This window comes from Psilocybe cubensis, chromosome 1, assembly GCF_017499595.1.
Source record: "Psilocybe cubensis strain MGC-MH-2018 chromosome 1, whole genome shotgun sequence".
NCBI classification, from domain to species: domain Eukaryota; kingdom Fungi; phylum Basidiomycota; class Agaricomycetes; order Agaricales; family Agrocybaceae; genus Psilocybe; species Psilocybe cubensis.
Window position 1 is genome coordinate 129,287 of NC_062999.1, and position 22,911 is coordinate 152,197.

A 22,911-nucleotide genomic window follows, 5' to 3' on the forward strand; every position below is an offset into this window, starting at 1 on the left:
ACTGAGGTGCTGCTTTGTATGCCGCACATTTGTTCCAGATGAACAACCCCTCTCGCGTTACCATCCCCTCAGCCAGATTCTGTCCAATGTAAAGGATAAGGCTAATGCAGAGGGTGTTTAGAGTAATCCTACTCCCTCTGCACGCTGCAGCTTCTGTTCGAGGTGATCATATAAGTATATAGCAAATGAAGAATGTCATGTTTCATACCAGAATTTATATTATCTTCACAAGACGAGGTGATGGTAGAGAAATACCAAAAACAGGTCACAGTATCTTTTTCTTGTACTGGTCTTTTAACTGAGTCATAACATTGGAGTTGAGGTCTCTGTCTTTCTTGGACTCGGGAACTGAACACAGGAAATCCGTGCTGAGTATAAATCGCTCGCCAGTTAAAACGTCTACACGATCTTTAGATCGGGTGACTACAGCGACCAAGACAGTTGGATTATCCGAGGTGCCTTCATGATGAATGCGACGAACGAATTTCCCGCAATGTTCCCCCTTGATAACCACTAGAGGCCCATTGTCATGTATTCGATTTGCATACTTCGGAGTGACCCAAGCGGGGTCCACCATAGTCCATGAACTGTACTTTTTGCACCTGAGTACGAGGTTGTTTGCATCCCAAACCGTTGAGGCGACTAATGTTTTATTGCTGAACTGTCCGCCGTTGACTACCACATTCAGGCTGATGTCCACCAGTTTGGGGTTTAAGAGAACATGTTCGCACACAGAAGAGGAAGTCGTATGACAGTTTGTTTCAGATGAGGAGGAAACAGATGTAGAGACGTCTGATAACGCAAGACTTGTTGGCGAATGAGCAGTTGGGTCAGGTGTCCTTGAGGAGGGGTCCCAAGCTGGAGTGATAGATTGCGGTGTACCGATGGGTGTCCTTGAGGAAGGATCCCAGGCTGGAGTTGCAGTGGGTTCTGAGTACATCGGTGTGCCGCTCGCTGACGCAATCGTTTGCGGTACGCCAGGGAGAACGCGGACGTGCTTCATGGAAGACTTAGGTATAGGACGGAAAAATTTTGGCCCAGGATCAAGGAAAAGAACGAGCTCATTGAACGTCCTTGCGTACAAGTTAGACAGAGGGTACATGCAATGACAACACACTTACAAAAGTTCGACGACATCGTCATAGTCCACAACGATTGTTTGGAACGGTGCAAAGGGATTAAAACGGGTGAGTTGAATAACGAGCTGCAGTCCGGCGTTGTCTGTATGATGAAGGACGTCTTTGATTCGTCCAGTCTCACCCTTGCGTGGGTGAAGATGCTTCTGTATAATGACCTCTAAACCAGTCCATGGGTGTCTTAAAAACTTGGTGTGGACTGGGTCTGACTCCGACAATAATGTCACATCGACAAGAGGTAGGGGCTCAGTAAATGAAGTGTCCAAGAGATTGACGTGTACCGCAAAATGCTGTTGAAAGGTATAGCCACGTTAAGAGAAAAACCGGTGAATATGTCAAGCTGCAAATTTACTCACTTCCACAATCTCAACCTTGTTATCATCTCCTACCCCAGAATTAAACTGGTTAGATGCTGCTGTTGTACTGACCACAGCGCCCTGGTTGTACGACTCCTGAGCTGCTGTTGGTTTTCCTACTCCTGTGACACACGAACTCCCTCCCGGCATCGACATTTCTTCTTCATCTAACGTTGCTGCTGATTCATCCAAAGTTAGAGCGATATCCGAATGCACCATTATACCCCCTGGCATCATTTGCGCTTCTACCGCCGTCCCCAGATCTGTCTCCGCCGAACCTTTTCTCAGATCATCGTTCCCTGTCGGCACGGGATATTGTTCTTTTCCGTTGGTGGGCGTCGAAGATGTTTCAGCATTTGTTTCCACAATGGAAATGCGACCATGCACCGAACTTTTCGTTATTAGTGCATGGTCTCCATGGATTCCAACGACCCAACCTCTGTGATCGAAATAGGGGCCGCTCACAACTCGAACGAATTGCCCGATTTTTGGTGACTTGAGAATGTCTAGCCATGTTCCCCTAACACTGTAGCGGATTTCACGTTCACCTTCGATTGTTGATTGTTCTGCTTCAACGTCGTATGTGTCCAGCTTTTTCAGCACTGCAGGTTCCCACTTTGCAGACCGATTCGCAACGTCGGGTGTACGAAAAAGAACCTCCTCTTCCAGTCCTAAGCACCATTCCCGAGGACGTGGCATACGCGCTCGCATTATGTCGGGATGATTGGTGCTCCTAAACATGGAGAAGTGGGAATACGGAATATCCATGACGGAATTTGCGATGGAGGTATAGTCGAAATCCTTTTCCAACAGTCCATGGTCAAACTTGAGAAGTCCAAGCGTGTATGATCCATCCGCATTGCGAATAATGGGAGTAGAAATGAGTTTGCGGGCTTCTTCAGGGTCGAAAAGTTTTGCTGGGGGTACTAGTACCGATGACTTTCTCTTTTGTGACTTTGCAGATTGCGAATTTAGCCGAGGAATGAGAAGAACCTGAGCGCCCCAGGAAAAAGTCGCTGAAATCAGTCCAACGTCTCCTTTGTATATGCCTTTCTTAACCAAAACCCAGGTCCCAACCTCAAAATCCTTCTTGACATCCCTCATCGTAAGAAGTTCGTGCTGATGGTTCCGATCCACTATTTCGCGCTTGACTCCAAGGTGGTTACGAAGGATTCCGGGCGTGGACAAGAGCAGATTCACGAGGGCTGGATCCATGATACCTTCAACGTAGATACTTCCGCGTATAGAGCCGCGAGTAAATGCGGAACGAATATGGTGGATCTCCCTTGCGGTCTGGAGAAGGGATAGGACAGCTGCATCCTCAGAGCCGATCTGCAAAAGTTGATAGAAAAATAATCAAGGGATAGGTATTCAGACTTACCCGACATCCAACCCTCCAGAGAGGATAGTCATTCTCAAGCGGAAGACGCGCAATCTTCTCCTGGAGCATGGTTATCCTATCTTCCTCCTCCAAACGTATAACCGGACGTGGTTGACGAGGGCCCTTTGCTTGAGCCTCCAGGCGAGCCAGTAGTTGGTTAAATGAATCCTCCTCGCTGTCATCTTCTGGCCTATGGAACGCCATAGAGCCTATGTGATCTTCCCCGTCCACTTCCGCTCCGTCGTTAATGAAGGCATCTGTAAAGACAGTCAAATCAAGTCTATCGCAACATTCTGAACAGCTCGCCTTCAAGGTCCCGTTCTGCAGACGTAAGCTGCTCATCGTCAGAAAGCTCTCCATCATCAGCTACCTGTGCCTCCGTGTCCAGAAATTGGCGGACGTTCCTCATAACCTAGGGAGAAAAAATCATGAGTATCAAGATGCTTTGAACAGAAATCAAGCAAGCCTACCCGCTTCATCCTTTGGACTGTGTCGTTCGATGGAAATGAACAAATTTAATTAGATGATCAGTTACCACTCTGACTTAGGAATCGGAATCTATATGACGTTGGTGTGCTCAGTAAGTTTTTTTCATCTTCATTACGATGGTGATCTCATTTTCATTTTCCAACTATCCAAATCTATCACTGAACTACGTGTAATAGTACATATTCTCGTTCCGGTTCAACGCCAATGCAGAATCCGTGGCGTATCTTACCTGGAATGACAGCCCCTGAGCAACGAGGAGACAAAACGGTATGGTGGAGAGAAGAAGAAAAAGAGCGTGGGAATGGGTGGGGGGCTGTAGAAATGGCGCAGAAGTTCGATGCCGCAAATGCCAAAACATATCACGTGTTAATGTTCCTCGGGCATCCCGGGTGTGGATGAGGGTTCAAAACATTGAGAGCTGAGCGTCGTGCTGAAACTTATCAATGCGGAAGCGCTCATGTGAACACTTAAGCTCGTATCCTGTTAAAAATGCATGGTGAAACCTATTGTAGGGAACCTAGACGATGGAGCGACACGAAGTAGTCGGCTCGTCCTGAATGAAAAATTCATAGAAAATGGACATAATAAATTATTGACATGACCGTTGAGACAACTCATCCAGAATAAAATTTAGGGGCAGAACCAAGGGGCACACCGTTAGTTCCATCAAAAACCAAGGCACAAGTTATGTATGGCGTACCCAGGTCTATGCTACCGCGAAACTAAGTATTTCGTTGCTTGCATATTCAAAAGTACGTACTACAGTTTACAAACAGTGGGAAATCAGCTACTCTACAAGAGTCTCAGGTGTTTGTATTTCCGAAGGAAAATAAGCACATTCAAATAATCTTGTAGTGAGCGGCGACCTTAGCATTTTGTGAGCCCAATAATTCGAGTATCAACGGTAGATATATTTGCGTGGAAAACGGTAAAAACAGACGAGGCCGTACTTCCAAGGACCCGCAGAAATAAGTTAAGGAGAACATCCTGGTGCATTGATCCAATCATGTAGATAGGGTCACCATGACACTGTAATAGAAGAAGCGCGGTTGTAAAAATACAGGGCCAAGTCCTCAATAACGAATATGTGAAACATACAAATTAGGCACCTCGTCGTCGAAGTCGACAGATTTGCGGGCCACGTTGCGGTGTCTACCACAACCTTTGCGATAATAAACATGGATAAGCTCGTACAGTTAGTGAGCAATGCAGAGCGGTGATGAAGCTCTACACATAATATGTCACTGAACATCTCGTGTTCGGGAGAGTAAATTCGGCTTACAGTACGTGTAAAACAATACCTCACGGCGATTCGAGTTCGAGGGTGAAGTGGGCGCTGGGCAATGGCCGTGTTAGATTGTTGAACGAGATTTTAAACCACCCACTGGCAGGACAAAATGGGGTTGGAAAGTCACCGAAGATTATTATATCAAGTAGAGCTTGGGTTAATAAATTTAGTATATCAATTGCAGATATTGATGAAGCGACATACTTCATAGATTGAAGAGAATTATTAGACGGGAACATCTCGCGTGTTCGAGAGAGTAAATTTGGCTTACAGTACGTGTAAAACAATTGAGACTGGTGCCGCTCGAATACCTGATAGAAAAAAGACGGAGCCAATCTATAGTTGCATAAGCAGGAGACTCGACGGGAGCCATGTGCAAATCCTGTATATTCCAAGTCCCGATATCGTGAAATCCAAATTAAAACGGCAACCTGCAAAGAGGGTACCTCGCAGACCGGGTGCTTACAGTAGGCAGCGTCGTACAAAACATAAAGTTATGGCAGCATTCAACGTTCAATTCTTGAATGTAGGTGGGTGCGTCGTTGAATAAGTGAGGTCTGTAAAGCAATGAGGCGGCACATGTGCTGTAGAATATGTTTCCTGCACTGATAGCAAAGATGATTCCTCACCTATGTTTGTGACGCTCGAATACGGGTCTGGCAGGCGAAGAGGCGGCGGGTGTGCTGTAGAAGGTGTTCTTGGCTTGTGTTTCCTGCCTGATAGTAATAAAAATACGATTCGCACCTATGTTTCTGCGTAATTCACTATCCAAATGAATTGTAGTTCCTCCTCGTTCTGTGTCGCTCACCCGACTATTTCCTCTGCCCTTCCAAGCCGGGTCTATGTCACTTGAACTAAAATTGTATTACTAGAGTACGCAGCTAGCTAAGTTTATGGTATTAGAGTCTACACTAAAGTGCTACTACTACAGTAAGCTCGTATGCGAACCATCTCTACGTACGACGTGCTTCATAGGAGTGAGTGTTGAGAGAGAGGTGGAAAGGCGTCACACCGTCACAAAATCGCCATGATACAGGACAGAAGTTTGATGCCGCTGATGCCGTGCCACCAATCACGCGCATCACCAATTTGGCGACGGCATGAGCGGCATCGAACTTCTGCGGTACTTGTTGGCGTGCTGGCCATATTCTCACGCTTTCTTCTTCTTCTGTTCCAACCATGCTCATCTAGCGGGTGAAGTAGCACATATAGACCGAGTAGCGCTGCTATCCATGTAGGCAGTCTAGCGTAGTGTACCATGTAAATAATACAAATACTACTACAGGGAGCGAAATGGGGACCGAATGATATTGTGCGTGAGGTGTAATCGAAGTGCCAACACAGATGTTAAGCACGTATGAGATCTCTACGCTCGCCGTAAGTAACACAATTTTCTGCACAGTGTTGTATATTGGGTCAGTCATTCAGCGCAGATACAGGTCAGCGAACAAGACATCGCAAAAGTTTCGAAGCATGTCTGGTAAGTCGCAACTCCAGTGTACCCGCCGTTTGCTAACCATGCGATTAGACGCACACGATTCTCACTCAAGTCGTTCGTTTCACCATTTCCTTCCTCTTGTTCTACACAGGTATGTTTCGTTCTGTCTACCTAATTTTCTGTAGTAACTTACATAGTATAGCCCATCTCCTATCCCGAACACCAACGATCCGCACTATGCGCTATTAAGCAAACAAGATCCCGGACTTGTCATCGTTCGGATACCGGTGTTCCTTCCAACTCAACTCCACAACCCCTTTCGCACGGATAGGGCCCTCTGGATGGGAATAGGTTATCAGAATTGCATTGCATGATGTGTAGAGCGCGTATACGCAGACGTATGACTGGGTAAGTCTGTTTACGTCGCATGTCCCATGGCATTCGCTGATATACCTGACAGACCCTGATTCCCATATCCTCCATGCACATTGCGCAGGTGGATGACATTCGCATCCTTCTCTCTGTGCAGAACGAGCATCGCTGAGAGTGCACGATAAAATACCAATCAAGTAAGTAGCAGGTTCACTTACCTTGACGCTTCCACTGATTTGCCACATCCAAACTTTGGCTAGCAAGTCGTCGAACCTGGATGGCCAGCGAGGGGTCCATCGTCGCCCGACACGAACGCATGTACTTCAGTCGTGGAGACGTGTAGGCTCGAGCGGGAAACTGGGGCAACATTAATGTACGTGGCTGAACGAAGACGGCTGCGCACAGTACTCACTCCTCACACAGAGTTGCAACGCCCGTCCTTTGCTGTGTCCTCTCCATTCCATCGGTTGCATCAACGTTTTAGGGCAAACCATGACATATACAGAAGGTCATCATTTCGCGAGAGTACGTTTTTCGTCTTCTGTCTCTCTTTCTTAAGCACCAGGTTTTGATCTACAACTTCTCCTTAGCACGCTATACTTACGCCCGAGATACTAGCCATCATCCGCAAGGGCGGGCCCTCCGCAGAATGGACATCTGGAGGGTGAAGTACCACATACAGACCGAAAAAGCGCAGCAATAGTCTACCGTAGCGTACAACGTAAACAACAGTACTACGGGGGACTTTTCTGCTATGAAATGACGACCGAATGCTATCGTGCAAGTGTGACCGAAGATAACACGAAGTCTACTAACGCAGACAGTCTTTGTGCACCGCTGGTCTGTGGATTCGTTGTCGGTGCTTTCATGCAGGCTAATGCTTTACAAAAAACAGGTTTTTCGGGATTTTGAATGGCCTGGTTTGATTCACTGATTGAATGAAACTAGGGGTTGTTAGTGTCGTCAAACTTCATATTGGCATCCGGCCTCACCTTTTGGTCGCAAAATCAGCTAAAATTCTGTCGCGCCCCCCGAGGTTTACCAATTCTTGGTGTTTTCCTTTCTTAAAGACGACAATATCACCCTTCCAATTGCGCACTCTCCATCTCCGAATGCTTCTGTTAGGGGGGAGCCTGCAATGGTTCTTGACAAAGACATGAAACTGCGCAATCTTCCCTCTATTCGAAATTGAAACAATAGCATCGTGGATGTATGGCTGCAGGCGTTTCCCTCCCATGACCAGGTCGAGACGGGGGCTTCTGCCGCTTGTGTTCTGAAGGGTGTGTATCGCTTTGTTCACGGGTCTTTCTGCGTGCGCGCCATAGTAGCGCGCTCTTAATGATAGCGAGGTGTCCTGGAATCCTTAAGAAGAACGTCAAGTATCCTCGCGAAATTGCTCACCCTAGTCCGTGGGATATATTTAGCAAGTGCAGAAACCATAGTTTGGCGGGACTGAATGACGGTAGAGGGTGAATGTGGGTGTATAGGGTTGAAAGAGAGGTTGAAGGTACAGGACCAGTGAGTTTTAACATAATCATTCACGACGCCTTTGATACAAAGAAGTTGTTTGGCCCAGGTTTCCATCAAAAGCACTCGAATGGGCATGCGCTCGCTTCCTTCAATCCGCGCCGGTTCGGCGCGGCGCATTTAACAAAGGAAGATACGGTGTGTTCACTTGCTCGTCCTTTGACAAAGAACCTGGCATGGCTTATACTTGATCGTCAGTATTTCCATCTTGTAAGAGCGCCACTCCCAATCATCACACCAGATCCAAGCATGGACGACGCTTCGATGGAAAATCTCTCTCTGCCGGGAGCCTTCAACAGCTCCCCTACAGAGCAAATGGATATCACCTCCAGCGACGACGTCACCCGCAATCATCCAGGACCGTCCCAGACTCCCCAATCCCCTACAGAGCAAATGGATATCACCTCCAGCGACGACGACGCCCGCAATCATCCAGGACCGTCCCAGACTCCCCAATTACAGTCCCAGATTCTCAAACCACAAGAATCGGGCAAGCGAAAAAGGAGTGATCATGAAGAGATATCGTCGAGAAAGTTAATTGCAGTCGAGCCTGAGTATCTTCAAGAACTCGAGTTCGCGGTAACTCACTTCAATTGCCGTCTCAAATTTTAACTCAACATACCGTTGTATTCAAGGTTGATGAGTTGACTAAGAAGCTCAAATCGAAGGATAAAGAAATAAAGCGCCTTCAGAGCATAGAGCCGAGCGTCAACGATTTGAAAGATGCTGAAATTCGACACCTTCGCGTTGTAGAGCAAAAGGTTGAGACTTTGATTATTGGAAAGATATATGTACTAATAGTAATGTATCATCCAGATATCCAAAGAGAAATCGGCGTCTGATGGGGCATATAAGACCTTACAATCCCAATTCGAAGACTATAAACGAGTACGTTTCCCAGGCTTCATGTTATCGTACCTGCGTTTAAGCATCGAACAGGACGTGGATCGCCAACATAAAGAAGCATCCCGTGCTAAAGAGCACGAAATGTCTGAGGTATGTAGTCTACCAAAAATCAGAAGCATCAGCCTCTCATTGCTAGCTGTTTTCAAGCTGGAAGCAAAGTTCAAACAACAAATCGAAGAACTCCAAATTCATTATGACCGTACGGTGGAGGAATTAAACAAAAAGGTTGAATCCCAGTCTCTTCAGATTTCATCTCTGGTGGAAGACAGTCTTGAAGAATCAGAAACTGCGAAAATATTGCTAAATGAACCCGATGGAGAGGGGTCCAATATCTTGGAAGAGGACACGTCCCATATCAAGGAGCTCGAGGATTCGAATATGGCGTTTACGGAGCGAATAACTGCTTATGAGGCTCAGATAGCGAAGCTCAATGCTGATTTGGAGGAGCAGAAGGCGGAGTCGTCAAAGCTAACGCGTGCTGTTCAGGAGCTTGAGGGACAGTCTGTCGATGGTATCAGCAAGCAGGAGCGTATCACGGAACTTGAAGCTCTTGTGAGGGCGAAGACGACCGAACTTGAAGAGTTGAAGCACTCTACCTCTCACGCCCAAGACCTTGAAAATCGCATCAACGAACTACAGGCTCGTCTTGGGGAGTTCGAAAGAGAACGGGAGGGACAGTCTATTGATGGTATCAGCAAGCAGGAGCGTATCACGGAACTTGAAGCTCTTGTGAGGGCGAAGACGACCGAACTTGAAGAGTTGAAGCATTCTACCTCTCACGCCCAAGACCTTGAAAATCGCATCAACGAACTACAGGCTCGTCTCCAGGAGTCTGACAGCGAAAGGGAGAAATTGATTCAAGCACAACAATCATCAAGCCATCGCGAGAATGTTTTAGCTTCAGAACTCCAAACTGTGCGCGAAAAGCGCAGTGAGCAAATTAAAACGCTTACTGCCCAAGTGCGACTCCTCGAAAACGAATTGTCCGGAAATCAAACTGCACTTAAAGATCAAGGTCAGGAGCTGGAGAGACTGCGCGCGGCGTCTACCCAGCGTAGGACCGCTGACGAGGCTGAGATAGCGAAGCTCAATGCTGATTTGAAGGATCAGAAGGCGGAGTCGTCAAGGCTAACGCGTGCTGTTCAGGAGCTTGAGGGACAGTTAACTGATGGTATCGACAGAGAGAACCGTATCGTTCAACTCAACAACGATCTAGACGCGAAGACTGCAGAACTGAAGAAGTCCAGGGAGGAGTCAACCTCTCATGCCCAGCAACTTGAAAATCGCATTGGTGACTTACAGGCTCGTCTCCAGGAGTCTGACAGCAAAAGGGAGAAATTGATTCAAGCACAACAATTATCAAGCCATCGCGAGAATGTTTTCGCTTCAGAACTCCAAACTGTGCGTGAAAAGCGCAGTGAGCAAATTAAAACGCTTAACGCACGAGTTCGAGACCTCGAAAAGGAGTTGGAACAAGCCGCGACCAACTCTCGCGATTCACTTAGTAAAGAACGGGAGCGATACCAACAGATGTCCGTTGAGTTTCAAAAACAACAAGCAGCGCTATCTCAAACAACTGAAGATCTCAGTACTGTCAAGGCCGCTCTTGAAAAAGAATTTGAGGACCATGGTAATACCAAGTCACTGTTGGAGCTTTTACAAAGCGACCTTGTGGACTCTCAAAAAGCCATCTCAATTCTTAACAGTCAATTAGAGGCCACCATGGCTGACCACATCGAATTTGGAGAGGAAGCGCAAGATTCGGACTCGGTAATTACTTCTAATTGTATCTTTTGATGTATATCTAATGAAAACTCCATAGGCGATGGACCCGGATGCACCAGAAAGTACTCCGTCGGCGACTGGAAAATCTCAAAAAGCGGCGGGCAAACGTCGTCAAATGTCGATGATGCCGGATACCACCCTATATACGCTTGTAAGACAATTAGCGGTGTTGTAGCTTGGCCACATGTCGCTAACAATGTCCTGCAGATGAATGATATGCCCAAAGAATGGCCACAGCGTTCGCCCTTTTCAAGGTTATCAAAAAAACTACCAGGAAAGTGTTTCCAGCCAACACCGGATATCGTAGGCAGCACACCTGTCTATACGTTTGTAAGATACCGACTACCGCCACTTTATTTGGTATAACTGAAGTCAAATATCCTTTAGATGAACCATAGGAACGGCGACCTGCAGGTAAATATGGAGCCAGAAAATTCAGCAGAACGACCCACCTTTTCAAATTTTTTTAACCAAACGGAATTTACTCCCACTCTCTCTACCTCTGCGAACCGTTCTTCGCCCGTCCGAGACGGTGACCTGGCCTCTTCTTCCAATCCAGGGCCATCAATACCCAACAGATTTTCAAAGCCGGGTCACTATCGAAGAGGTAGAGCTACACATCAATCTCCACCTCCACCTTCCAGTGCTATACCCAGATCTGGTCGAGACGATGTGCGAGGAGTCGAGGCTTCGACAGCCTTCCATGCAGATACTCCGGCAACGGTCGCTGACCCCTCTGTGGTTCCACCTCACTCTGTATTCTCTTCGACGCCTCCTGTCACTCCTGTTCCTCCTGTTGCCTCAGTATCTGCTGCTGAACGTGCTTTTCAAGAAAGAATATTGAATACGCTAAGCACTCTGTCGAGTGATGTGAGAGGCGTCGTTTCGGACGTGCAAGAACTTCGGTCTAATGCAAATACACAACCTGCAACCCCTCGTAGGAGGATTCCAAACAGGAAACCTTACTCTCCTTACAAGCAAGCTGGTCCTGTTCGTCCCCGCTCAGCGGACAGAGTTCTTATTCTAGTAGTATTCTTTTCGCCTCCACATCATCCATTGACTGAATATGATTTTTTAGAATGCCAGCCGGCAGTTACAACAATATCTCCTCGGAATATCCGAAGATGACGACATCTTCATAATGGATTCCATTCACATTGCATCACCAGCCGAAGTAGATAAGTTCGAGAATTCGCTACGAGACCCCCCACCATTGGAACCTCTTCAACTTCACTTCGACCAAGTGAAAGTGAAATGGAACGCTTATCTTGCGGACCTCTTTGCTGAACAGTTCTTGCGATTACACAGCAATCTTAATGCTACTGCCGATCAAATCAAGGAACACTTCATGGCAAGAGTGCAAATGTTTCGTGAGAAATTGATTTCCATCGTTCCAAGGCCAGGAGAAACCAGCGAACAATGTTTCGATCGCGTAAGGGAGGAACGTCTAAATGCCAATCGCAGGAAGCGGCGCCGCACTAGGCAACGTAATGTATGTCAATATCTGTTTCCTTACACTTACACAATTTCTTTGCTAATGTCGGAGAAGTTGTATGTGGACCGTTATAGTAACTGCATAGATGCCGGTCGTCATGATATTGCAGATGTCGTCTTGACACTTGGCGAAGATGGAATGAGCGAAGACGAAACAGACGGAGAAGATTCCACAGTCGTCCTTTTGACGCAATGGCGCAACCCAAAGCTCCTGACTCCATTAAAGATCGCTGATAGCCTGCGACCGGCTACAAGCGTCAATGGAACCAGACGACCAGGTAGCCGACCCCTTAAACGCAGAAGACTACAATCCGCACGGGAAGGTTATCAACCAGCTCCAGATCAGCGTCCAGAAAATTATTACTATTCTTCTTGGCGGGCCTGCTTATCTCGTTATGATATAGCGCTCTTGAAAATGAAAGATGCAAAACCATTTTTCGGGGAGTAGGCGTAGAATCACTTTTTTAAATCAACTCGGATATTTCCTGTCACAAAGATTCTAGCTGTTAATCTCATGCTTCTATGTATGTACAAAGATATATTCACAATGCATCGCACGTTATTCAGTCCTTCGTCCAAAATGCGGTTAAACCAGAAAGATCTCCGCTTTCATAAGGACAGCCAGACAAACGGCTTCAACGGTTAATAATTGACTTTACGCTTATGTAGTCCGCGCGATACTCAGAAATATAATTGACCTGGAAAATGGGAATTACAGGGGGAAGATCATATTAACTAGCAAATGCGCAAACGACATCTATTTTTACATGCCAACTCTTAGGCTAGGATGGGCATTGCTCTCAACATCAAGGATCACAGTAGGTAAGCGTGCAGGCAGCATGCAAAGATCACTAAATAATAAATCAATAAGGGTTGCATCAGTTGTCTGCTCTGGGGTGTATCTTTTCTACGGAAATGGTGCTAGAACCAAATGGGATCGACCTGTAATAGGAAATGCACCGTTCTTGAGACAGATTGAAGGTCCTTCAAATATAACCAGGGCGTTGGTTATGGTAACGCATAGACTGAATAAAGAGGGGCTCACAATCTATAATCGCAGACTTGAATTCTGTCCTTGCCCGAAATTGGACTCGAAATAGCGTGCTAAGGAGAAGTTGTAGATCAAAACCTGGTGCTTAAGAAAGAGAGACAGAAGACGAAAAACGTACTCTCGCGAAATGATGACCTTCTGTATATGTCATGGTTTGCCCTAAAACGTTGATGCAACCGATGGAATGGAGAGGACACAGCAAAGGACGGGCGTTGCAACTCTGTGTGAGGAGTGAGTACTGTGCGCAGCCGTCTTCGTTCAGCCACGTACATTAATGTTGCCCCAGTTTCCCGCTCGAGCCTACACGTCTCCACGACTGAAGTACATGCGTTCGTGTCGGGCGACGATGGACCCCTCGCTGGCCATCCAGGTTCGACGACTTGCTAGCCAAAGTTTGGATGTGGCAAATCAGTGGAAGCGTCAAGGTAAGTGAACCTGCTACTTACTTGATTGGTATTTTATCGTGCACTCTCAGCGATGCTCGTTCTGCACAGAGAGAAGGATGCGAATGTCATCCACCTGCGCAATGTGCATGGAGGATATGGGAATCAGGGTCTGTCAGGTATATCAGCGAATGCCATGGGACATGCGACGTAAACAGACTTACCCAGTCATACGTCTGCGTATACGCGCTCTACACATCATGCAATGCAATTCTGATAACCTATTCCCATCCAGAGGGCCCTATCCGTGCGAAAGGGGTTGTGGAGTTGAGTTGGAAGGAACACCGGTATCCGAACGATGACAAGTCCGGGATCTTGTTTGCTTAATAGCGCATAGTGCGGATCGTTGGTGTTCGGGATAGGAGATGGGCTATACTATGTAAGTTACTACAGAAAATTAGGTAGACAGAACGAAACATACCTGTGTAGAACAAGAGGAAGGAAATGGTGAAACGAACGACTTGAGTGAGAATCGTGTGCGTCTAATCGCATGGTTAGCAAACGGCGGGTACACTGGAGTTGCGACTTACCAGACATGCTTCGAAACTTTTGCGATGTCTTGTTCGCTGACCTGTATCTGCGCTGAATGACTGACCCAATATACAACACTGTGCAGAAAATTGTGTTACTTACGGCGAGCGTAGAGATCTCATACGTGCTTAACATCTGTGTTGGCACTTCGATTACACCTCACGCACAATATCATTCGGTCCCCATTTCGCTCCCTGTAGTAGTATTTGTATTATTTACATGGTACACTACGCTAGACTGCCTACATGGATAGCAGCGCTACTCGGTCTATATGTGCTACTTCACCCGCTAGATGAGCATGGTTGGAACAGAAGAAGAAGAAAGCGTGAGAATATGGCCAGCACGCCAACAAGTACCGCAGAAGTTCGATGCCGCTCATGCCGTCGCCAAATTGGTGATGCGCGTGATTGGTGGCACGGCATCAGCGGCATCAAACTTCTGTCCTGTATCATGGCGATTTTGTGACGGTGTGACGCCTTTCCACCTCTCTCTCAACACTCACTCCTATGAAGCACGTCGTACGTAGAGATGGTTCGCATACGAGCTTACTGTAGTAGTAGCACTTTAGTGTAGACTCTAATACCATAAACTTAGCTAGCTGCGTACTCTAGTAATACAATTTTAGTTCAAGTGACATAGACCCGGCTTGGAAGGGCAGAGGAAATAGTCGGGTGAGCGACACAGAACGAGGAGGAACTACAATTCATTTGGATAGTGAATTACGCAGAAACATAGGTGCGAATCGTATTTTTATTACTATCAGGCAGGAAACACAAGCCAAGAACACCTTCTACAGCACACCCGCCGCCTCTTCGCCTGCCAGACCCGTATTCGAGCGTCACAAACATAGGTGAGGAATCATCTTTGCTATCAGTGCAGGAAACATATTCTACAGCACATGTGCCGCCTCATTGCTTTACAGACCTCACTTATTCAACGACGCACCCACCTACATTCAAGAATTGAACGTTGAATGCTGCCATAACTTTATGTTTTGTACGACGCTGCCTACTGTAAGCACCCGGTCTGCGAGGTACCCTCTTTGCAGGTTGCCGTTTTAATTTGGATTTCACGATATCGGGACTTGGAATATACAGGATTTGCACATGGCTCCCGTCGAGTCTCCTGCTTATGCAACTATAGATTGGCTCCGTCTTTTTTCTATCAGGTATTCGAGCGGCACCAGTCTCAATTGTTTTACACGTACTGTAAGCCAAATTTACTCTCTCGAACACGCGAGATGTTCCCGTCTAATAATTCTCTTCAATCTATGAAGTATGTCGCTTCATCAATATCTGCAATTGATATACTAAATTTATTAACCCAAGCTCTACTTGATATAATAATCTTCGGTGACTTTCCAACCCCATTTTGTCCTGCCAGTGGGTGGTTTAAAATCTCGTTCAACAGTCTAACACGGCCATTGCCCAGCGCACAACCCCATACCTCGTTGTCTGCCCACTAGTCGGAGTCGGACCCGCGGAGCTTGTTGGGAGAGCGCGAAGCACCCCTCATTCTGCGCCTGAAATTCCTTCGAGATCGCTTAGTTTTGCGCCCCAGCCGCCATTGAACGCGCCTTGAGCGTTTGCTGTTCGCCGGCCAAGGATCCAAGTCCTCGTCTTGCTCGTCTTGTTCACTATTTTTTCCGTCTTCATCGTCGTTTTCGCGTCTACCATGGGTGTCACAAAATACAGCCCGCATCATTGAAATCTGTCATCGCAAAGTTTTGTCATGATTTAATAAAATGATGTTCTAAAATACTTACTAGTTCTTTCAACTTTGCTTCGATCATTTGCTTCTGATTCTGATAGTCATTGTCATCACTGTGGTTATCGACCTGTAGGAATGATTAGTACGGATCAGCCACGAAACGATGACGATATGCTTCAGAATTACATCGTGGCCTTCCCTCGTCACGGGCATCATGAAGTTTCTTACAGCAGGAAATATCGTACTGAGTACATATTAACCTATCGACCTTTTAAATGTTTTCTGAACAAAGATCCATCTTATCTTGTTTCTCTTTGTCGAAGAGTTATGGGAAAGGGGATAAAGATGGCATTGTCGCAGGAGCGCTTTGACATAGCAAACAATTCCAATGTCGCTCATGCAGCCACGTAATCACGCCCTTTGGCGCCGTCATAATGACGATAAACGTTGTTATGGCGGTATGACCGACAGTGGATATTAAAACTATATATTATCCCATTGATCATTGATGATCTCCGCCAGTTGAAATCATGAAATCACCTTCCCAAAATCTCGCATTCCGGGGTAAGTGTGGGTATGTAGAAATACATGACCTTCTCTAGCTTCTATATATCTCATTGGTAGGTCATTTTCTATGTTCAGATGGGTGTTGAGCGAATAAAGCGCTCATTTAGTTAATACCTTTGTCAAGATTGGTCAGGATATTTTGTCGCGGAGATTGCCTTTGTTCTTGCTTCTTATAAAGCGTCGTGAATCCTTGATTGCATACACCTCCATCGCAACTTACAGACTGCCCCAAACCCAGTTGTGGCACCTCTCATAGCAAAAATGTTCAATAAAGCGCCACTTCCACTCATCACTCCGAGAATCGAATTTCGACTTTCTCAGCTCTCACCCCTATGTGTTCCGCGAAACCCTCCGGAAGAAATCAAGTTCATCCGACGCTCGCGGTTTCTTTCGCAACAGGGAGAACACTTGGAGGTGGATCACTCATTAATATTTTGGCCATACCTCGCTGTAAGTGTTTTTCTTGATTGTCCTTACAAGTATCGTGACGAACATTCTCGTAGGTCAAGGATGCGTTAAAGAATGTGCTCTTTTCGTTCAAAGAAAAGGGAAATGCGAGTCCGTCGGCTGGAAAATCTGGGGGAACTCCTAAGTGTACGCGGGGTCATATGCCTGGATATTTTGAAGTCGATTATTTGGATGGGATGCTGGAAGATTCAATACGGTATGAAAGCGGGGACTTATCTACCAGACTTCATTTTCTATTTTAAACTCATTTTCGGTGGATGGATCAATAACGTATCATGAATGGAAACACTATTTTCTCTCCGCTGATAGCAAATACAGTTCTGACCTACGCTTCCGTATAATACTAGCACATGAATTGTGTCCATCATTTAACCAATTTACATACGATACAACGCGCCGCATTTGAGGGACAGGATGAAAGGCGTCACACCGTCACAAAATCGCCATGATACAGGACAGAAGTTTGATGCCGCTGATGCCGTGCCACCAATCACGCGCATCACCAATTTGGCGACGGCATGAGCGGCATCGAACTTCTGCGGTACTTGTTGGCGTGCTGGCCATATTCTCACGCTTTCTTCTTCTTCTGTTCCAACCATGCTCATCTAGCGGGTGAAGTAGCACATATAGACCGAGTAGCGCTGCTATCCATGTAGGCAGTCTAGCGTAGTGTACCATGTAAATAATACAAATACTACTACAGGGAGCGAAATGGGGACCGAATGATATTGTGCGTGAGGTGTAATCGAAGTGCCAACACAGATGTTAAGCACGTATGAGATCTCTACGCTCGCCGTAAGTAACACAATTTTCTGCACAGTGTTGTATATTGGGTCAGTCATTCAGCGCAGATACAGGTCAGCGAACAAGACATCGCAAAAGTTTCGAAGCATGTCTGGTAAGTCGCAACTCCAGTGTACCCGCCGTTTGCTAACCATGCGATTAGACGCACACGATTCTCACTCAAGTCGTTCGTTTCACCATTTCCTTCCTCTTGTTCTACACAGGTATGTTTCGTTCTGTCTACCTAATTTTCTGTAGTAACTTACATAGTATAGCCCATCTCCTATCCCGAACACTAACGATTCCTACTGACATCTCTGGTTGGCTGCCACTTCACTTAGGCTACTTCTACAACTGTTTCACCTCCGTTTCGCGGCGGAGCGGCACAGAAAAGACGAGAGCATTGTCGTCCATGTGCGTCACCTCGCCAGGCAAAAGTCGTGCCCATCACGACGCAGTTCACTAGGACGCTCAGCGACATCTTTGGCGTGCTCGACTACTTAAGTTGGAGCTTGTTCACCGCTGCCTTCGACGAGGAACGCTCTGATTCTCTAGTGAGGTTGGCGTATGGTCTCCTCAGTGATCTGGCCAAATACTACTCGAACGGACGGCTTAAGCAGCATTCCTGTCCAATTGGCTTACATCAAACTGCGATCTGGAAGTTGTATTCCAGATGATACCATGAACACCATGCCTCGGGCATGCGAGATTTTTCGAGGGTATTTTTTGTATCCTTTCCCTCTTACTTACGACTTAGGCTTAGGGACTGCGGACAGTGACGTTAGACGGGTAATTCGGCGGCTTTTACAACAATTATTTTTCTCCCTGTTGTTCGTATTATAGCTGTTGCTACAATCTGGCTAGGAATATTGCCATGCATAACAGTGTGGACGTCTTTTCCATGGGAGAATCCGCGTACGTACTCATCCGGGATCTCAATCTAATATCCACTTCTGATAGCTTCCTCTATCGATAGAATTCGCTACGAAGCCCCTGGGCCGCCATCCAACAGCATTTTTTCTCCAAGGTTTCTTCACATCCGGCATGGTTAGCGCCCTCGGCAGACATATTCACCGGCCTGATCATCGCATCGCTCATTGTACTCATCTTCGTTGCCGTCTTCCTCCTCCGTGAATGGATGTCGCAGAATGCTCGCCTGGGCGTATTCGAAGAGGAAGAGCTCCCCGATCTGCCCCCCGTTCACGCGCCTCCACCGCAACCACAACTGCAACATCAACCCAGGCTCGTCCGCCATTTTGCGCCGCTCGACCCTGCCAGCCTGAACCTTGAGCGTGGAGGGAACGCGCCGCTTTCAATGAGCGTCAGATCGAGGCTCTACGTATGGAGGCAATGCGTCAGAATCTGGACACAAACATCGCCGTGGACCCCAACAGATGGCGAGCAGACGCCCAAATAGCCGCTCTTAGGGATAGGAAGAAAAAGATGAATGCCAAAAGCTTCAACCCACATCATACGGTACGCGATGAAAACCAGGGAGAAACGGACCAGGAGGATGTACAATTTGAATTAGAGCAAGCGAGGAAGAAAAAATTCAACCAACATGTTACAGTGGCGCAGGACGGGGACGAGCCTGGGTTAGTAAGTCCCAGCGAATCGGACGATACAGAGGATGATGAGGACGATTTCCATGAAGACGATGAAGTCGACAATGAGGGACATGGGCATGGAAACGGGCGTAGACATCGACGTCCACATCCTCTCCGACGGCCTCATTTCGAAGAAGAAAAAGACGACGAAGACGACGAGGAAGACCAGGCAAAGTTGTGCAGTGGGGTGCTACCACCACCACCAACCCCTTTTTGCGGGTTTTCGATTCAACTGTTGACTCTTTGTTTGACTTTGCCTTTCGATCTGAAGCGGGGAGAATGGCGTGGTATACCCACTGCCCACTTACACCTACACCAACACCGTTTATCGACTATCGACCTTCACATTGGCTTTTGGTTTGCCAACCCAGTTTGTGTTCTACGGTTACACCCTACGCCTACACCGACGCTGACACTAGCGCCTCAGCTCATCTTACCTCACACCGACTTGCAGTACGCTCTGAACATCTTACACTGTTACACACCACATATCACACCATAGCATAGCATATCTTACACAACACCCACCAGACAAACTCGAATTCCGACTTATAAACCCAAACCCAAACACGAAATCAAGACGAAATGAAAGCACTAGACACGAACCTGTACACTCCCATCATCTCATCATCTCATCGTGGCGCTTTTGGTTTTCCCCACTGTATGATGTCTGCGTCTACTTTAACCATTCACTTCGTCCCGCCCACACCGACGTCATCGTCGTCGTCTTCATCCGCTGCATCGTCCGCGTCGCTATCCACGCTGCCGACATCGTCGAATCCAACCCCCGCTCGTCGACTCTCACCACCACCACCACCACCACCACCACCACCACCACCCGCGCCGATCTTTCTATCTCTACCACCACCACCACGGCCGCCGCGCACCTACTCCCATGCACCGACCACCATCACCTGTGATAACAAACACGACACTGCACACACCAGCACCCACACACAACCTCACGCTCATACGCACCGCCGCGGAGCTCATCGAACTCGACGTGAAACTGCGCAGTACGCACCCGGGCCTCAAAATCCCATCGCTGCCCATCGACCCCGCCGGTCTGCCCCTCGCGCAGCAGAAGAAGGGGAAGGAGAAGAAACGAAAGTCGACGTTTTTGAACACGCTTTCGCGGCTGGCGTCGCCTGGGGGTGGCAAGGGGATGGGGATGAGTATGGGCATTGGGATCGGGAAGAAAGGGGGGAATACACCGCTTGTGATGGCTCCTGCCAAGTAGGGCCCGGATCCGTTTGGCTCGTTTGGTGCGATGACGCTTAGTTGGAGTGTTAGTGGGAGTATTGGAGGGGATGTGAATGGGTGGTCTGCCGCGCCGTCCATGACGAATCTAGCGTCGACTGCGTTGTCCACTGACGCGCTTGATAGGGATGGGGTCATCTCGACAGACAGAGAGAAAGAGGACTATTGATCACCCGGAAGGCGAGGACGCTCATGGTCGTGTGGCCGGCGGTATTATCGAAGAGGATGAAATGGAGGTGGAGAATGTTAGCTCGCAACGTCAGCAACATCTGGCAAAGTTGAATAATGCACTCAAAACGACCACCATCATCGGCGGCCTATAGGACGCGCGCGGGTTCATGCGCGTGCGGCTTGATGAGGTGAGGCAGAAGATGGACGCCGAGGAACAGGCGAGGGATGTGTGAGTGTTTTTTTATTTTATTTTTTTATTTCTTTCTTTCTTTCTTTTCTGGTTTTTGGGGTTTTTTGTTTTTGGAGTGTGGTTTTTAGAGAGTATGTTTTTTGGATTGTTTTTTTTGTGGGTTTATTTGGATAGATTTCGGTGGAATGGACAGATTCCAGTTTCGGAGGTTCTCTATTCCATCCATCTTGCAGAGGTACTTTGAACGAGCACGGTTCTGGTTCTTGTTCATGTTGTTGTTTGTTCGAGGGTGTATCCTTCGCCTTCGTCTTCATCTTCGCATAGATCGTTTTGGCCGATGCATGCATGTACGGGTTGATTGATACGGGTGGATAGATGGTTCAGGACGGATAGCAGGATGGATAGAAGAACCGTCGGATGGGCTTTTGCTTTTACTTTTATTTTCTTTGCTTTTATTGTATCCCATTCTTTTTTATCCTATTCTATTCCCATTCTTATCTCTAATTTTCTAAACACAACTAACACCCCTTTTCCTCTTTTCCCTCCCTTCCCCTACACTTATTTAACTTACTACAACCTACAAGCCTCCGCACTCAATTCACCCAAACACACGAAGACATCGCAACATCCTCCTCGCGCTGCTCCCGACGCTCTCGGAGCAGGTGCTGCGCGCGATGGATGTGGATGCGGTGAAGCGGGAGTTGCAGGCACGGTCGCGGGTGGGTAAAGGGAATAGGGAGCAGCAGGTGTTGGGGATTGGGAATGGGAATACACCAGCACAAGCACCGGCGAATAAGAGGAGTGTGTACCCACTTGCACCGTACCCTTCCACTCCACCTCCGCCCCAGCCTCGTCAAACGCCTCCACAACAGGCTCAGGCTCAGCCCCAGCCTCATCAAACGCTTCACGCACCTGCTCACCATCACCCACACCAGCGCCCGCACCGTTCACACTCTCGCCGCCCGCACCCGTGTTCGTGCCGCGCGCCGCGTCGTTGCATTCCGCGTCGTTGTACCCGTTCGCCTGTTTCTTTGCACTCGCCGTACCTTTCGCTTTCAGGGACAGAGTCAGAGTCTATTTCCATCTCGCACGACACGCAGGAGATATCGTCGTCGTTTGTATCGGACAACGGGTCTGTGAGTCGTAGTTGGGTCGTTGAGGGTTCGGGTGAGGGTTCCGAACAAGGAGGTGCAGGGGAGAGAGCGCCATCGCCTGCTTTGAGCTCTGTTTCTGGTGTTTCCCGTTTCGCATTCGAATTCGACGGATGAAGGGGAAGGTGGGGATGAAGATGAAGATGGTACGTCACTTCTCTTTCGTTGTGGGAGTTTGATTTTATCTGATTAAGAAATGTGTATATGTGTAGGCAGAGAATGTGATTAGTGTGTATACGGACACTGATGCGGATGCTGTTGCGGTTGCGGATGCTGGAGCGGGAGGATCGGGATCGGATCGGGAGGAGCGGGCGTAGATGCGTTGATCACCTTCGCAGTGCCCTCCGATTCCCACAGTTCTCTTGCTGTTACTTGCGCCGGGCAGGGAAGTAGATCCAGTGCCCGGACTAGGTCTCTCAACCATCCTAACTATCGCTCTCCGGGGAGGGATGTCGTAACGTAGTACTAGGATTAACCGCCTATATTTAATGGGAAGTACTCCTGTTTCAGAATAAAGAACTGCCGTTATCGACCTCGGACCCAAACCCAGTATTCGTCGCAGACACTTGATCTGCACCTGTTCCAGGAGTCGTAGCAATGACCTGCGATCGCTCCTTCTGTAAGTTCGCATATTGTCTGCGCTTTTTTGTTCGAAGCTGAATTTTGGAGCAGCTGGTGTATCCACACGACTGGCGCGAAGATGACTTTGTGGTCTTCCACAACCGTGGAGTTCTGCACACTGTCGTCGGTGCATGCCCTTGACCAGGTGCGCGCGTTCCACCAGTGCAACCTCGCTGCATCGGATGA

General features: G+C 47.7%; 7 protein-coding genes across 7 annotated transcripts; 4 read left to right on the plus strand and 3 right to left on the minus strand.

The window, feature by feature from the left end:
- Positions 1 to 265: 265 nt before the first annotated feature.
- Positions 266 to 3,352, minus strand: JR316_0000021 (Transcription elongation factor SPT5; the record flags this gene model as incomplete). The annotated part of the gene is made up of 6 exons (XM_047885839.1): positions 266 to 1,073; positions 1,122 to 1,426; positions 1,493 to 2,824; positions 2,874 to 3,194; positions 3,244 to 3,285; positions 3,344 to 3,352. 6 exons carry the CDS (start codon positions 3,350 to 3,352, stop codon positions 266 to 268), a joined length of 2,817 nt encoding a protein of 938 aa, XP_047753585.1.
- Positions 3,353 to 6,506: 3,154 nt separating this feature from the next.
- JR316_0000022 (uncharacterized protein) lies at positions 6,507 to 6,757 on the minus strand (the record flags this gene model as incomplete). The annotated part of the gene is made up of 2 exons (XM_047885840.1): positions 6,507 to 6,628; positions 6,679 to 6,757. The coding sequence occupies 2 exons, from the start codon at positions 6,755 to 6,757 to the stop codon at positions 6,507 to 6,509; spliced, it is 201 nt and encodes a 66-aa protein (XP_047753586.1).
- Positions 6,758 to 8,236: 1,479 nt separating this feature from the next.
- Positions 8,237 to 12,620, plus strand: JR316_0000023 (uncharacterized protein; the record flags this gene model as incomplete). Its single annotated transcript, XM_047885841.1, has 8 exons — positions 8,237 to 8,566; positions 8,623 to 8,778; positions 8,804 to 8,983; positions 9,041 to 10,663; positions 10,716 to 10,829; positions 11,066 to 11,668; positions 11,757 to 12,170; positions 12,225 to 12,620. The coding sequence occupies 8 exons, from the start codon at positions 8,237 to 8,239 to the stop codon at positions 12,618 to 12,620; spliced, it is 3,816 nt and encodes a 1,271-aa protein (XP_047753587.1).
- Positions 12,621 to 15,658: 3,038 nt separating this feature from the next.
- On the minus strand, positions 15,659 to 16,120 carry JR316_0000024 (uncharacterized protein; the record flags this gene model as incomplete). The annotated part of the gene is made up of 3 exons (XM_047885842.1): positions 15,659 to 15,907; positions 15,963 to 16,034; positions 16,094 to 16,120. The coding sequence occupies 3 exons, from the start codon at positions 16,118 to 16,120 to the stop codon at positions 15,659 to 15,661; spliced, it is 348 nt and encodes a 115-aa protein (XP_047753588.1).
- Positions 16,121 to 16,735: 615 nt separating this feature from the next.
- On the plus strand, positions 16,736 to 19,142 carry JR316_0000025 (uncharacterized protein; the record flags this gene model as incomplete). The annotated part of the gene is made up of 8 exons (XM_047885843.1): positions 16,736 to 16,924; positions 16,978 to 17,138; positions 17,789 to 17,840; positions 17,889 to 17,949; positions 18,001 to 18,139; positions 18,192 to 18,284; positions 18,590 to 18,640; positions 18,716 to 19,142. 8 exons carry the CDS (start codon positions 16,736 to 16,738, stop codon positions 19,140 to 19,142), a joined length of 1,173 nt encoding a protein of 390 aa, XP_047753589.1.
- An 856-nt stretch (positions 19,143 to 19,998) lies between these two features.
- On the plus strand, positions 19,999 to 20,613 carry JR316_0000026 (uncharacterized protein; the record flags this gene model as incomplete). Its single annotated transcript, XM_047885844.1, has 1 exon — positions 19,999 to 20,613. One exon carries the CDS (start codon positions 19,999 to 20,001, stop codon positions 20,611 to 20,613), a length of 615 nt encoding a protein of 204 aa, XP_047753590.1.
- Positions 20,614 to 20,930: 317 nt separating this feature from the next.
- On the plus strand, positions 20,931 to 22,221 carry JR316_0000027 (uncharacterized protein; the record flags this gene model as incomplete). The annotated part of the gene is made up of 2 exons (XM_047885845.1): positions 20,931 to 20,992; positions 21,570 to 22,221. The coding sequence occupies 2 exons, from the start codon at positions 20,931 to 20,933 to the stop codon at positions 22,219 to 22,221; spliced, it is 714 nt and encodes a 237-aa protein (XP_047753591.1).
- Between the last annotated feature and the right edge of the window lie 690 nt (positions 22,222 to 22,911).